This window comes from Lissotriton vulgaris, chromosome 7 (genome assembly GCF_964263255.1).
Source record: "Lissotriton vulgaris chromosome 7, aLisVul1.2, whole genome shotgun sequence".
Lineage (NCBI taxonomy): Eukaryota > Metazoa > Chordata > Amphibia > Caudata > Salamandridae > Lissotriton > Lissotriton vulgaris.
In genome coordinates, this window is record NC_141695.1 from 1,671,565,710 (window position 1) to 1,671,579,057 (window position 13,348).

General features: G+C 43.8%; 1 protein-coding gene across 2 annotated transcripts in view; it reads right to left on the minus strand.

Moving 5' to 3' along the window:
* Positions 1–13,146, minus strand: part of TBC1D20 (TBC1 domain family member 20) — an 81,150-nt gene extending 68,004 nt beyond the window's left edge. The window contains exon 1 of one of the 2 annotated variants that reach the window (XM_086932721.1): positions 12,918–13,146. Coding sequence is in view for 1 of the 2 variants with exons in the window: in XM_086932720.1 (XP_086788846.1) it covers positions 12,918–12,975 (58 nt within the window). In the remaining variant the exon portion in view is untranslated. The remainder of the gene's footprint in view (positions 1–12,917) is intronic. The other variant, XM_086932720.1, reaches the window with a different exon arrangement.
* Positions 13,147–13,348: the final 202 nt, after the last annotated feature.

Sequence of the window (13,348 nt, forward strand, 5' to 3'; positions counted from 1 at the left end):
ACCATGGGATACTTAAAACTTTATCCAAGAGTAAGCAGTCCTTGATAATGTCTTTGGTGAAGGCAGTTTCAGTCTTGGTAAAGATGGATTTCCATACCAACAATGGCCTTAATCCGGTTAGATCGGACAGGTAATCCAGGTCTAGTTCCGAATGGGTTAAAACAGTGGATGCCGAGGAAGGGAGACAAAGCAGCCGTTTGAGGAACTTGTTTTCTACAATTTGCAGGGCTCTTACGTTGCAGTGTCCCCACACCCCCGAACCATACAATGCTATCGAGGTACATCTGTGCTTGTATATAGTCAGCATATCAACAATACGGCGGCTTCCTACTTTAGATGCAAAGCGGAAGACGCCTAGGGATGCTTTCCCCATTCTGGCTTTGACATTTATCTCCTCTGGGGCCCATGATCCTCTGTCATTGAAAGTAACACCCAAATAACAAAAATTGGTAACAGTCTCAATATGGTTTTCCTTAAAACAAAAGGGTTTAAAAAGTTTCAGCTTTTTACCACACACCATGACAAAGGTTTTAGAATTATTGATTTTAAGTTTCCTTCTCTGTATAAAATCATAAAACCCGTCCATCAGTTTTTGGAGGCCTATAGGAGTCCTAGAGAGTAGGACAGTATCGTCGGCATAGAGTAATACCGGTATGGGAGTGCCTCCTACTTGGGGGGCATCAGCATGGATTTGCTTTAATTCTTGCTCAACCGAGTTAATGAAGAGCGAAAATAGCAACGGTGCCAATACACATCCCTGTCGTATACCAGATCTCACTCTAATCTTTCGTGTGCACTCCCCCGCTGGACCATAGCGAATTTGGGCAGATAAATTAGAATAAAGTGTGGCTAAAAAATGAATAATGTCAGGGGGGGCTCCCATACCCAATAAAGTTGACCATAACAAAGCATGGTCAACCAGATCAAATGCGCTTGAAAGATCCGCGAAACACAAAAATAGAGATCCCGGTTTGGCCTTGGTATATTTCCCTATTAAAAGGTTCAGGTTGATACATTGTTCAATCGTACCAAGGCCCTTTCTAAAGCCATATTGGGATGGAGCAAGGATGTGATTATCTAAGGCCCAATCTTCCAAACGTGCTAACAGGACCCTGCTCAAGATTTTTAGTGAGGAATCCAGAAGGGAGATAGGGCGGTAGTTCTTAGCCTCTCCTCTATCCCCGTTCGTATAGATTGGGATAATGATGGATTCACCCCAGGTAGAGGGGGCCCTGTTATCCATAGCGGCGTTAAAAGCTATGGTCAATAATGGACTCCAGAGGGCTGGATCGAATTTATATAGGTCGATTGGTACCCCATCTGGGCCCGGAGCCTTTCCCCCTTTACTATTCATTATTGCCATATCCACCTCGTGGATCGTGATTCTCGGAATTTCAACTGGGGTAATATAATTAACATGAGAATTATCATTAGGTTCTCCAGTTGGGTCGAAGATCCCTGTGAAGTGTAACACCCAGCCATCTTCGCTAACTTGGGCGGTAAGAACTGGAAATTCCTCTTTTTGGAGGAATGGGCTATTGATGGTACTCCAAAACAGCTTGCTGTCCCGGAGGGCTGCAGCTTTGCTCAGATCTTCCCAGGCTATTTCTCTTAGTTCTTGTTTCCTGAGTTTTAGCTCATTTTTGTAGTTAGCCCTCAGGGATGTGACTGCTTCCCTGTCTCTAGGGGTGGTGGAGAGGGCAAGTTTAAGGGCTTTTAGTGCCCTTATGCATGCTTGGTTAAACCAACCCTGTGTATCCCGTTTAGTTTGGGCCTTCTTGGTGGTAAGGGTTTGCTTAATTATGGCACCCAATTTCTCAAAGTTATTTACGGATTGTTCTGGTGGGGCTTCAGTATCAAGGCAACTAAGTATCGTATTAAGGCCAGCTTTCACAACACTACGGTGTAGATTCTCTGATTTTTCCCCACACCACTTGATGCGTGTTCCATTTGGCCTACATGGGATAATGCCATCAACAACCCTACCGGAAAGTACATTCCTAGAGAGCTCACAGTATATGATCATAGTAAGAGCATTGTGGTCACTCAGACCGAGGTCTAGGATCTGTGGGACCGAACAATGGGGAGCTAACCAGTTGGAAATGAGCAGAAAATCAATGATAGAGATAGTATTTCTCCCCGTGAAGGTGGGGGCCAAGTTACCCTCATTATCAGGGGCATGTTGGTGAATTGATACATCAGACTTTAGCATCAAGTTGTTAAGGGAGGTACCGTATGGAGAGTGTAGAAAGTGTAGTAGATTCTCCCCGTTGTCCCCATCATATCCACATGTAGTTGAGTAGGAGAGAGGGCAAGTTCTAATGTTAAAGTCTCCTCCCCAAACAATATCATAGGATATAGCCGATTTACAAAGAATTGAGTCCAGAACAGATTCAAGTTCATCTACAACAGTAGTACTGGAAGGGTCAAAGATGTTATTGTAGTGGTTAATCAATAATAAATTTCTGTCCCTACCGACCAATATTTCCAGGATTAGCGAATGGGACCCCACTATATGACTCTTCCTTACATGTATAGGGAGGTGTACAGATAATAAGATCAGTAATCCACCTTTAGCCCTCCCCATTACAGATTCTACCGCATTACAGTTGTATGAAACAAAACCATCATAGAAAATATCTTCCACTGACCACGTTTCTTGCAGACATAGGATGTCAAAGTCCATTATGTGCTCCCTCCAACCCAGGGCTGAAGCTTTTTGCCGCCACCCAGCAATGTTCCAGCTCGCCATTGAATATCCCTTTGACCTTGGGTCCTGTACTGTATTGGTGTGGATAAATGGGATGGAAGGTGTAGTATGGGCCATAACGGGAGGAATCTGGTCCGGTTCGGTGGAGATAGCTGGGATAGGAAGGGTAGGAAGGGTTTCCAAGCATTGGGTTGGTGATTTAACCGTAGGTAGGGCTTCAGTGTTAGCTGGGACATGGGTCGGCTCCAGGGAGGAAGAGACAGGGTGGAGTCAGTCAACTCCCTCTAGGCCTTCTAAACAACTAAAGCGGTTGTAATCCGTAAAGGGATGGAATTGGGGGCGCGTATTGGGGTTGTCTAGGTGGTCTGGCATCGTATGCTCGTTGCCTGCCCCTCCGTTCCACAACGGTCCAGTCCCCTCTTCTCGGGTGGTGGCGAAGGTTAGTGGGTGGGAAAAAATAAGAAACTGGAAGGGTCTGGATGGTTGAATCGAAGGATCTGTTGAAGCCTGCACATATGTGGGACACTGTACGGGGGTCTCTGAAACTAACGATTAGGCAGTCACCATTGATGTTTTTAGGGGTCTTGCCTATCCAGGGAACCCTCCTGACCATAATAATTTCGTTGTGTAGGTGGGCCGGGAGGGGTCTATTCCAGTTAAGCCATTTGATTACCCGGCTTTTCAGGGTGCTAAAGGTTTCTGACTCCCCTGTTTCTAGTGGTGGTACTCCAGCTAGGATGACAGTAAACCGGTTAGCCTCTGGTGGAAGATCAGGCCGTCTAGGTCTAGGGGTATTGTGTACCTCATTCGGGGGACCCTGGTTTCCCTCAACCATAGGGACTGATGGATTAGATTGACTTGGTTGATGACTCGCCACGTTCTCTGCGGTTGAATTACTGGGCATGGAGGGAGTTGGTAAGCAGGTATTCAGTGGGGGGATATTTAGTTGGTTCGGGTTCGGGTTAGGGGGTGCAGGGATCGAAGGAGTTGGGATAGTGGGAGGGATATATTGGCACTGGGGGTTACTAAGGGTGGCTAAAATGGAGGCAGTAGTTTTCTCTACGTTGAATATTCTGGAATAAAACCTATCCAGTTTAGCCTCTAATGGGGATGTAATTGATTTTAGTAAGGCCACAGCCCATTCCATAGATATTTCTCTACCCGAGGGGGAGACATCATGGGGGTTAGTAGTGGTCTGAGGTGGCTCCCCCCGCACCTTGGCTGATTTTACAGACCTTCCCATTTTGGTTTCTTTCTTGTTATACACTCTTTTCCGTTTCCTAACTGCACCCTCTCTCTCCCCTTGGCTCTTATTTTCAGTGATACTCACTTCAAAGTGGGATGAAAGGGAAACATTATTGCTTACAGGGACACAGTTAATATCAGCCACAGTGTCGATTGTGGTAGCCAGGGTAGCCAAAGTGCCAGGGTCTTCTCTAGGCGGGGATGTTACCTCCATAATAGCAGACTGGTCGCTATTTCTATTGGGCGTTTGAGCGTTAGCAAGGGGTCCTATGGATGAGCGTTTAAGAGATATGAGTTCAGTTGACAGACGCTTTTCCAGGATGACTATCTCCTTGTCAATGATATTATTGGCCCTTATGAGGAATTTCTCCATACCTCCGGCGGTTGACAGGCTTCCGGTTAACGAGGATTTGATCCTGTTGTCTCTACCAGCCATTGCCCTTAAAAGAGACTCACACAGGTTGGAGGGATGGCCCGGTCCGGTCACTCCGGGTCACAAACGGGCACAAACGGGCACAAACGGGCACAAACGGGCCCGCTCTTGGCCCGGTCTTCGCCCGCTTCGTCGTCCGCGCGTGTCCCGCGTACGCGTTCCAGGCGTGGTTAAAATAGAGGAGGAGAGAAGGGGGCGGGAAGAGGAACCAGGTGCGCGCGATGGACGGCGCAAGCACTTCTGGACCTCGCAGTCCCGCTCCCAAAGCAGATGACGATTCAGGCTCTCCCCCTGCCGAGGTGACCGAGCCGAAATGCTCCCAGGTCGCAGGATAGTCAAATGAAAGGGCTCCGCTGCAGTTCTTTACCCCAGAGCGGCCACAAGCACAGTACAGCAATCCACACGCTGTTCGGGCGGCACCCGCGCCAGCGGGGGCCGTGAGGAGTTTAAAGGCTTTCCAGGCAGGTCGGAGGGAGAAGGGGGCGGGAAGAGGAACCAGGTGCGCGCGATGGACGGCGCAAGCACTTCTGGACCTCGCAGTCCCGCTCCCAAAGCAGATGACGATTCAGGCTCTCCCCCTGCCGAGGTGACCGAGCCGAAATGCTCCCAGGTCGCAGGATAGTCAAACGAAAGGGCTCCGCTGCAGTTCTTTACCCCAGAGCGGCCACAAGCACAGTACAGCAATCCACACGCTGTTCGAGCGGCACATAGTTATTGCAGAACAGTCAAGGCTGTAAAATAAAACAACTGCTGCAGGAAAAAAAAGATTCCTCAGGCACCACTGAACAGCACAACCTTTGCAGGGCTGGAGCACCACAGAGGGCAGAGAAACCGGGATTCTCTATTTTCGCTGTCAGCTCCTGCAATACACTGCAGCAATCTCCCATACTCAACCCCTCTTTCTGGCAAATGTGGCTGGAATGCAAAACTTCTGTTTACGCAACATTATCCACGAGCGACCCGACTCTACAACCCAACTAAAGTGCATCATTCACTTACCATTATGTGAACAATCATATATACCCTCTCCATATGCTCTGTAAACATTCATGTGTGCCTCGTGTAACCCAGTTCCTACAAGTATGCATAGTATGTATTCCATGAGGAGCTCCGCTACTCCTTCTCCCAAGGACTTCATTATATAAATACAGTGGCTTCCCCAAGTCTCTTAGCCCGATTAATGATTTGTTTTCCATTTTAAGGACAAATGAATGATAAACTCTAATCTGGGTAAGAAAGAAAAAGACTACCCGCCTTCGGTTTTGTAGCTATTTCTTGATTTTAATTTGAGGAAATGGTTTAAAGACTGTCAAGTGTAGTGTAAACTATTTACCATGATCCAGCCTCTGGAATAGTGGAACAAGTATGAAAGGGACACGAATACCAAGGGCTCGTGACAGATGGGAGTTCATAAATTTCAGATTCACTGAGGAGTCTGATCTTAAATTTAATAGACCGATTATGTGCAAGAGAAGAGGTGCTAAAGTCTCAAAGGAAACCTCCTTTTCTGATGTGCGTAGTTGAGAGATTTTCAAAATGTCCTTCGCTCCGAGACTCAAAGACCTGAAGGTAGAAACGACATAGTAGTGGTGGGAGCATTGTTTTTGCAATGGCAATGGGGGTCAAGAACAATTCTATGCGAATGAAACAGATCTTCATGTGTATAGCCAGTGGTGTGAGTATCACCACACGATAACTATTTGTGGTTATATATTATAACAGCTGTTCTTCTTGATGAACCAGAGGATCTCAAGAAGGAAGTGTTAAGATAGTCCTTTCAGGATTCTTTCCTGTGACTGAAGGTTGCAAACCTGATCTCAGCAGCCACTGCTCACCATCTTATTTCCAGATCAGTATACACATCATCTCCAGCCTTTCATACCTCCCTTTGCTCTGTAGGCTCACTCCCACTGGAAAGCTCATAATTTGCATCTGTATAACCCCGTCATCCCCCAAAATGTGTCTCGTGCTTTTTGCAGTGACGTTAGTGGCCAGACGCTAAACAGACAAGTCCAGTCTTACTGTTAATTTATTACAGTAGGCCTTTAAGCAGACTGGAAAGACATTGAAATGTTCAACTTAGCTTTTTATGTACTGAATATATCTTCGCCTTTGTTCCTTCACAGTGCTTTGTTGCCCTCCAGCTAAGTTTGCGCTATTCAAATAGTGCATACATTGTATTGCGGAAACCAAATGCTTTATGAAAGGATCTGTTGAAAAACTCGTGCCGCTGAGCTGCAAAATGATAACAGTAAGTCACTGTTATGCAAGTTTAATATATTTTACGCGAGGTATTCTTTTTGTAGCTGGTACATTAAAGTGGCAAATAAAAGACATAGGCGGAAACTGAACTTGTTTATAGTAAAAATAAAAAAAATAGCATTTAATAATTTAAACATTTCTATTTGCACCATATTAACACTGCTCTCCGTCCTCCCCCGCATACTATACCCTCTTGTATCACGCACCTCCTTTTCTCCATAACTCATTCCATAATGTACATGTACTTATTCCAATATATGTGCCTCTTGCCCAAACTAAAGACCTCTCCAATGCTGTCAGCCCCTTGACGTACTGCATCCACTATTTAGCCTGCCTACTTCACGCGATCATTCGATGTACATTTTTCACACATTATCCTGCCCTGGGCTTCCATTTAATGAATCACTACATTCTCAGAGCTGTTGTAATCATCTGATCTAACTGAACTGCCACACCTGATAACAATGATTTGGAAAAGGAACTGAATACATGGTGTACGTGAAGCGATATGGCCCTGTACTTATCACCTTCACACAGCTGCCTGACTATTTCAGTCTCAGTTGGATGAGCAGAAGAAGGCTGTAATGGACACTTTATTGATCATTAAATTCCTAGTGAAAGTATTCATCGTTTTAATATAGTCACCATATGGACTAGTTAGTCTGTAAGTTAGGATGCTGCATTAGAGAGTTATGTATGCAGACTGGGCATGTTTAGAATGCAATTGTCTGGATAACAGACAGAACGATTGACTAATGAGAGATGTTGCAGGGATTCTGCCCAAGAACAGAACTATGCGCAGGATTATAGGACCTTGGTGTATAGGGACCGAGTCATCCTACCACCTTAGTACCCATGAGCCCAGGACCGACTAGCTATAGTGTCTCACTTGCTCTCCTACTCACTCACAGAGAAACAAGTGATTAGACGCCCCAGAACACAACACTCCCAGATCTCTCAGGAATCGCGGTAACAAGACACACCCTTTCACTCTCACTCTTGTACTTGTCCATAATAAGATCTGACAGAGACATAAAACAGTTTAAAATATTTATTTTAACTAACGTGCCCTAACATGCAGTATACCTGCCACACCAAGCAGGAAAATGCATAGTACAAATACAGTTAGCATAGCAACTAGGCCATATATCAAGAAAGAAGAGGTCACCGTGAAAAGACGATGGAGAAAAGACAATTGAGCCTAACCTGCCTCCCCTTGCTAAGAATAAGTATTATTATGTATCAAAAGATCTCTGGGCTTTGTCAGCAGACCCCATACCTTAGCCTACAGAGAGTAAGTCTACATCATAGGTGCTGTCTCGCTCTTCTCCCTGGAAAGGTTCCTCTCCAAGTGTGTGCCACCTATTTGTGTACTTACATAACACCAAAGTACGTTGTCCCAAATAATAGCTGCGTAGGTATGTTGTGATTAGGTGCGAAGGCCTGACCAGAACAAAATAACAAGGGGCACTGTTTATCGACCTTGCTCACGATGTTCAGACCAAATACCAGCTGCCAACACAACCCAAGGCAATCAGAAGCAAGATCATTCTTTAAAGATATCAAGCGCACTCTCCTTCGGCAGCATGGAGAGGGTCCCAGGCAGCACTTGTCTGTCGGAGCTGAGAGAAGCTTCAACTGCTAACATAGCCATAGACAGTAAGAAGCCACATGTACCGGGTCTATCTCTACAGATGTCCAGCGCACTTTCCTTAAGCAGCATGGATAGGGCCCTGGGTTCTTGTCAGAGCTGAGAGAGGCTTCAACTGCTAATACGACCATAGACAGTCAAAGGCCACGTGCACCAGGTCTGTCTCTTCAGATGTCCAGGGTCCTTTCCTTGGAGAGCAAAGAGACTACCCCAGGCACTTCTTTTTCAGAGCCGAGAGTAGCTTCAACAGCTAACACAACCAAACGCAGCCAGATGCCACATGCACCAGGTCTATCTCTACAGATGTCCTGGGCCCTTTCCTTGGATAGCAAGGAGAGGGCAACAAGGCACTTCTTTGTGAGAGCTGCTTCAACTGCTAACCCAACCGAAGACAATCTGAAGCCACATCCACCAGGTCTACCTCTACAGATGTCCAGGGCCCTTTCCTTGGACAGCAAGGAGGGGGGCTTAAAGCACTCTATAGGCAGTCAAAGCAGAAAAGAGGCAGGAACTGTAACCAGGGACACAGCTGAGTTCCATGACTGTTTCGAGCTTTTTGGGAAGAGAAGGGATGGAAACTACTATGGGTATGCCTAGGAAGACTAAATGGAATGTGAGGGTGAAGTGTAGACAATTACTACACACATTTTTTCCCCGAGGGGATGAACATTCACAGTCAGAAGCAAACCATATACCCGAGATAGGGTAAAAGAATGTTTGTGAAATTTGGAGAATGTGTTAGATGAGGTGGATTTAGCAGCACACATGAGCTATATAAAACAATCCTAGAGCAGGTCTCAGTTCTAAAGAGGAATTAGACCAGGTATCAAAAGGGTAAGATCAATTCCCACAGCAACCCGAAGAAAATTAGTTTAAGTAGATCAGTAAAGTTATATTTTTGCTTTCAGTTTCATTTTATTCTACAAGTAACTGTAACCCACCCATGGTGGGGATGAGAGTCAATTTGGCAACTCCACTATCCTGCCCTAAACTTGAGTCTGGGAATGAGAACAAACTGAGGAAAAAATTATTCTACAATTTACATATTTAAAACATTTTATAGGCACAATGCAATTAAGTGAATTTCCCAGGTAATTTTTGCTCAGGTGACAAAGTTTGGATGAACTCAGACATAAACATCACAAAACGATCATGTTAGTCATTAGGCCACGCAACAAAACATACAGATCCCGATGTGCCTGCTTTTGGACAATTCTCCCAAAAATAAGGCCATTCTGGAACATACTGGTGAACATCAAACTTTAATCCCTGAGCACAGCGCTGCTAATCTAAATATGATGGTCTCAAATTAGAATCCAGAATATTAAAAACTGTATAAATGAAAGAAAACTTATTGTTGACATGACTTATTCCGGAGGACATACATTACAGACTTAGAACACAAAAATCACTAGAAAGTGTTAGCCTACCAGAAGGATCAGAATGAAATTAATGCATACCTGGTTTGAAGCACTTTTTATCTGACTTTCTTATAGTAAAACTTTATACTTGTTAATCAGCATTGCTCATAGAAAAATTGTCAAGATGTTTCCCCGATCGCTCTAAATCTATGCAGTCAGTTTTAAACTTGTGAGACACCTGCATGTGGCTCAGATGTGTAAAGCAGCAAGCAACGTAGCTACTTTGTTGCCACAAAGACTACACATACATCAAGATTTTGCAGATATATTGTTAAGATACATAAAAAACTCATTGTGATTCATACCAGACGAAACAATTAAACAAAAAATATAAAAATCGGTATGACCCAGGTAACAAGCATTTCTAAAGTTGATGTTTTGAACTAGATTTCCAACTGAAGTTATTTAACTGGCTTACATGTTAAAGCCAATCTCATAAGTCACGGATTTGATTTTCTTTCATCTTTTTACTGCCTTTTGAAGGTAGCATATCGGGCGTGCTGTATTTTTCTTATATATTCTTTTGCTTTACAATGTGCATTGCCTGTTGTAGTAAACTACTTCTCTGCTGTTCTTCGCTGAATAGAATGTTCATGACATCATAGAATGCCTGGGTGACTCTCTGGTTCACAGTGCCTCTCTCTGGCTCACAGTGTCAGTTGATCAACTCAGGCTGAGCTGCTTAGAGCTTGCTCCTGGTGGGGTTTTTACCTATACTTCCTATCTTCTCCTATTCATCTATTCTAGAAGGAATCTACAATAAAGGATTATCTAACTATACAGCTGGACTGTGTATCTTCCTTTACTACACCTGTGATGGAGAACACGGTGGTCAAAAGTCATGTCTCAGTATCTCCCATTAGAGGGTATGTCATGTTCTTTCTCTTTATCTCTTTGTTTGCTGTATTTTACTTCTGTTAGCCCCTGTATCCATTTTATTTCTTTTTTTAAAGAAGTATTATGAAGAGCTAATCACCAGCTACGCTGCTTCTGAACTCTGAGAAAACTTGTATATTTTTGTTGAATATACCTTTACCAACTCATGCCGAGATCTCCTCTGCAGTCTTCTGGACGATTCCATCCTGGTCTGCCCTTGTGATGGGTCATCTACCCAAGTTTTGTTCCATTTTATGTTTTTTTGCAGATTTTACACCCCCTCTCTTCTTATTCTACATTAAGTAAACTTTTTTTTTTTTTTTTTTTCAGTTTAAGAAAGTTTTATTGAGCATTAAAAAAATGGTACATCATAAGATTACAACATAAGATAATGCAAAATCCATAGGAGATAATCATAAAAGACATTTTTGAGATATAGAGAAAGAGAAACGAGGAAGTAAAAGCATGTAATTGGAGAAAATTAAGTAAACTTTAAATTAGTCTAATCTAGAGTAGAGCTGTCGTGATGTGTCCACACAGTAGAGATGCGCTAATCTATCTGCAGCTACTAGGCAGTTCTGAAATTGGTTACAGTCAGCTTCTTTTTTTTTTAAAGAGGCAGTTAAATGTAGGAAAATCGATGGAGGGTTGAGTACTGGATTAATTGTTGTTTTGTGTGAGTTTTAAGTATAAATAGCAGTCTGTTTTAATTTTTATACTGCAGGTTTTAGTCAGCATATTTAAATATACGTGTGCTCATGTGTTTAGAACATGATATAACGATGTGTATATGGGCTTTGTTCCCCTTTTTATGTGTGATATTTTTATGGCTAGGCCGCAAAAAATGTTTTGATTTCGTTAGGTTCCTAGTACCACTAAGTTATACTATATTTGTATGCACTTAAGCAGCTTTTGGCTGACTGCAGAGCACCTGTCTGTTTTTCCATTTCTGCATGATTTTGGGAATAGGGATTGGCCAAGTAGGAGTTTAGTGCCCTCTCTTTAGGGCTTTGGGATGTTATGCACTTTATTTATTTTATGATGCGGTGGAATACGTTTTGACTGCATGATTGTTGATGTTGCTAATTATGTATTGTAATGCTTTTATAGTATTTTCCCTAAAACTGAATAAAGTTGATTTGACTTTGAAATCCCCCAAATGTTTTTCGATATTAAACTAAACATGCACATTATAAATAATATTAACATTGTCTAGCTTAAAGACAGAATTTACAATGGTTGAAATGGAAAACATCACGAAAATAATCTACGTTAAATGCAATATGTTTTTACGCAATAGGCAGGTTAGTGTCGTTGACATTAACAACAGGAAAATAACACGTTATGTATATAAAATTACATCATTGTCAATTAACGATAAGTAAAAACATGCCAACATAACCTTTTCGAACGCCGCTTATGAATGAGAAGGCGCTATGTAACTATCAGAATAATATATCAGACTTCGCTTGAAACTAACTACAACTTATTTACAATCGCCATTTGCTTGGTTTTCCTTTTCCTGAACACTCAACATAATCAATTACAGTAGCAGGATAATTTTAATAGAAAAGCTATTATCTAGCAACATGGGTTAACTCTTGAGCTTGGGGCAGGATGTCCCAGTAGCTGGAGATGGAGCAAAAATAGGTAAACATAGTTGCCACTTGTGCTGCCTTTTAAGAAAAGAGTACTTTACATGCTGGTATTACTGAACCCACACTTACATTGTTAAAAGTGAAACTACAAGTACTGGATGCAGCATCGTTAAGGCAACCAACAGAGTACTCTTTGAAGGTGCCACACATGACATGGGACCATTTGCAAGTACAACTCTTGGGTACAATACCAGTACCAAAACTTGTCTACAGACCTCAATGCACAGTCCAGCTTGAACAAGGACTCAGGTTAGGCCACAGTATCTGATGTTACAGCGTCACCCCTTGTGTACTTCTACCAGAGACGCAGAATTTGTATAAGAGGGCTGTACTCGCTCTGTTGGCAGATCTCCCGAATCTGTGACTTTCCTCCTCAACATCCCTTGTCCATAATGCAGCTCAGCAATACCCAGACCTTACCTTCATGTATCAAACACGCCCACCAGTCGGAAGCATGTCGAGGTAAACTTTAAGATACACCTGCACTCCAGTGTCATCACTAGGTTGGGAGATTGAGAAGGGAGCGCTCTATGCAACATCTCCACGTCATAAAGGCTCTCTTCTAAGCTCAATAAGACCCCCACGCCCCTCCCACTCTAGAACCTTCAGTTCCCTTCTGTTCTACAATACTGAGCTCTACTCCGCTCAGCTATATAATTACCTCGCTTGCAGTGGCCGGTGAGCTGGGGGCCGGAACCAGCGCTCCGAGACTTCCTCATGTTCCCGGGGGCCGGCACATCCCGGGCCGAGGTTAAGGGTCAGATGCTCCAGTTACCGGAGTCTGACGTCACTACTCCGCTAACGGGAACATCAGCAGTGCGGGGCCCCCAGCAGCTAGCGCCTCGCCCTTCCACCGTGCGGACACTCCTCCCATTGGCCACGGGAGGCGGAGCTATGCGTTCCAAGTCTCTCTCTGACGAACATCACCAGCTTCCGGGTTCTGGGAGCATTCTATTGGTAGGTAATTGATTGTTACGCCTTAAGTTACCCCGATTGGACCAAAAAGGGAGAGTTTGCACGTCCCCATGGCAACGCGTCGTCCTTCGTTCATTTCAATCCAGGAAGTTATTGAACAACACAGCCCTTCGAGGA